This window comes from Grammomys surdaster, unplaced genomic scaffold (genome assembly GCF_004785775.1).
Source record: "Grammomys surdaster isolate TR1022 unplaced genomic scaffold, NIH_TR_1.0 125630, whole genome shotgun sequence".
NCBI classification, from domain to species: domain Eukaryota; kingdom Metazoa; phylum Chordata; class Mammalia; order Rodentia; family Muridae; genus Grammomys; species Grammomys surdaster.
In genome coordinates this window covers 2,501,967-2,504,039 of record NW_021620469.1, presented here as the reverse complement: position 1 = coordinate 2,504,039, position 2,073 = coordinate 2,501,967, and the positions used below count along the sequence as shown (strand labels likewise).

At 51.2% G+C, this 2,073-nt stretch overlaps 1 protein-coding gene across 2 annotated transcripts in view; it reads left to right on the top strand.

Moving 5' to 3' along the window:
• Nucleotides 1-2,073, top strand: part of Thtpa (thiamine triphosphatase) — a 5,577-nt gene that overhangs the window by 743 nt on the left and 2,761 nt on the right. Inside the window, exons 1-2 of one of the 2 annotated variants that reach the window (XM_028787385.1) lie at nt 830-923; nt 1,486-2,041. In XM_028787385.1, coding sequence (XP_028643218.1) covers nt 1,495-2,041 — 547 coding nt within the window. In that variant the 5' untranslated portion in view covers nt 830-923; nt 1,486-1,494. Of the gene's footprint in view, nt 1-829; nt 924-1,485; nt 2,042-2,073 lie in introns of those variants that run through there. The other variant, XM_028787386.1, reaches the window with a different exon arrangement.

The window sequence follows — 2,073 nt, the reverse complement described above, 5'->3', positions numbered from 1 at the left end:
AAAGGAGAGAGAGAGAGGGAGGGAGGGAGGGAGAGAGAGAGAGAGAGAGAGAGAGAGAGAGAGAGAGAGAGAGAGAGAGAGAAAGCAGTTTCAATTGGCCTTTGGAGTCCTGCACCTGTTTAGGAGTCTAACCCAGCTGGAGAAGCCCTGCCACAGTCTCACTGATGTAAAAGCCTCTCTTAAAGGAGCCAGCAGGTGTTTTGACTTATATGGTAAGGAGCTGATGGTTCGTTTCTCCTAGAAAAATCTGTGACTATGATTATTGAGAATAGCAGGTAACTTCCTAGGTTCTCTTAGGGCAGCAGGTAGTTTCCTAGGTTTGGCTCCCGGCAACATTCAAAACATCATTTCCTCCACTGATAGAAAGTTTCCCACTCATCGGCTCTAAAATCTAAGGATAGAGGTAAGGGCATGGTGGCTCACACATATAAGTCCAGCACTCACTTCAAGGGGAATCAGGAGTTCCAGGCTAAATTGGGTTACATGAGATCCTTGTGTCAAAATAACAACAACAAACCACCCAAAACAACAACAAGCAACAAAAAACAAAACAAACAAAACTAGAAAAATATTCCAAGTGGTTAAACTGAATTACTCCAATCGCGTCCCAGACCATTACGACCAGCCAGCACTTAGTGGGGAGCCATAGCTTGTGTTTCAACAGGCCCATCCACTGTCTACACTGGGAGGGATTTGGAACTACTGTTTCCGTACAGCTTAATAAGGTAGAGTCCCGCTGGCTGACACTAATTGCGTATTTCTGATCACCATAGTGACCGGTGGGCAGGAAAGGTGAGGTGGCCCTTTGGAACTACATTTCCCATCATGCATCAGGCCCAGAGTGCCAGGCTCACGCCGAGGATCGAGATCTTGGCCGATAACCGGGCTCCAGAAAAGATCCAGGATGAACAGCGGGCAAGAGGGTGGTCTCTCTCCTCTTGCCCACCGGGTTGGGTCGCACGTAACCTAACAGACCTCTCAGGCCTAGCTTGCCATCGGCACCGCCACACCGGTCTAATATGGCCGCTGGTGATGGGACCGGACTCGCGCGTAAAGAGCCTGGACTAAGTCCGGAGCCGGAGACCGCTCCCGGCATTCCTCGCGGACGTAGCGTGGGCACCCTTCCCCCACTTCCGGGTCCCAGGAGAAGGAGACCCTGGGGTCTTGAAGAGTGTCCCGAGGTTCCGCTGTTTGGTGCTGGGCGAAGAGTAGCTGGCCATTCTGGGCAGTGAATCACTGGCCTTGGGTAGCAAGGTGTAAGAGAGAAGATAGGTCATCAGCATCATGGTTATCAGTAGTAGGATTTAACTGGAGACTTGTCACCATTGTTCAGCCCGCTGAGACCTCGAAGTAGAACTTTGTGTCACTGAAGCAGAGCTCTGAGACAGTGTATATACATCTTAAATTCATCCAGGACTAGTGGGTCTTTGCTGACTAGTCCTCACCTTGAGCACTCAGTGAATTCTTCACAAACGTGTGTTGCAGGTTATTAACATGGCCCAGGGCTTGATTGAAGTGGAGCGAAAGTTTGCTCCAGGGCCTGACACGGAGGAAAAGCTGCAGGAGTTGGGGGCCACCCTGGAGCACCGGGTCACCTTCCGAGACACGTACTATGATACTTCTGAGTTAAGCCTTATGCGGTCTGACCACTGGCTGCGTCAACGAGAAGGTAGAGGATGGGAGTTCAAATGTCCTGGAGTAACAGGTGTCTCAGGACCTCACAATGAGTATGTGGAAGTCACATCGGAATCTGCAATTGTGGCCCAGCTCTTTGAACTGCTGGGATCTGGGGAGCAGGAGACTGCAGGTGTGGCTGCTGTTCTGGGCCCATTGAAACTGCAGGAAGTAGCTAGTTTTATAACTACGCGAAGCTCCTGGAAGCTGGCCTTATCTGGAGCCCATGAACAGGAGGCTCTGCTCACAGTGGACTTGGATTCAACGGACTTTGGCTATGCTGTGGGTGAGGTCGAGGCCATGGTGCATGAGAAGGCTGAAGTACCGGCTGCCCTAGAGAAGATCATCAGCGTCAGCAGCATGCTTGGTGAGGGAGACAGGCCTTGTGTACTCAGCAGC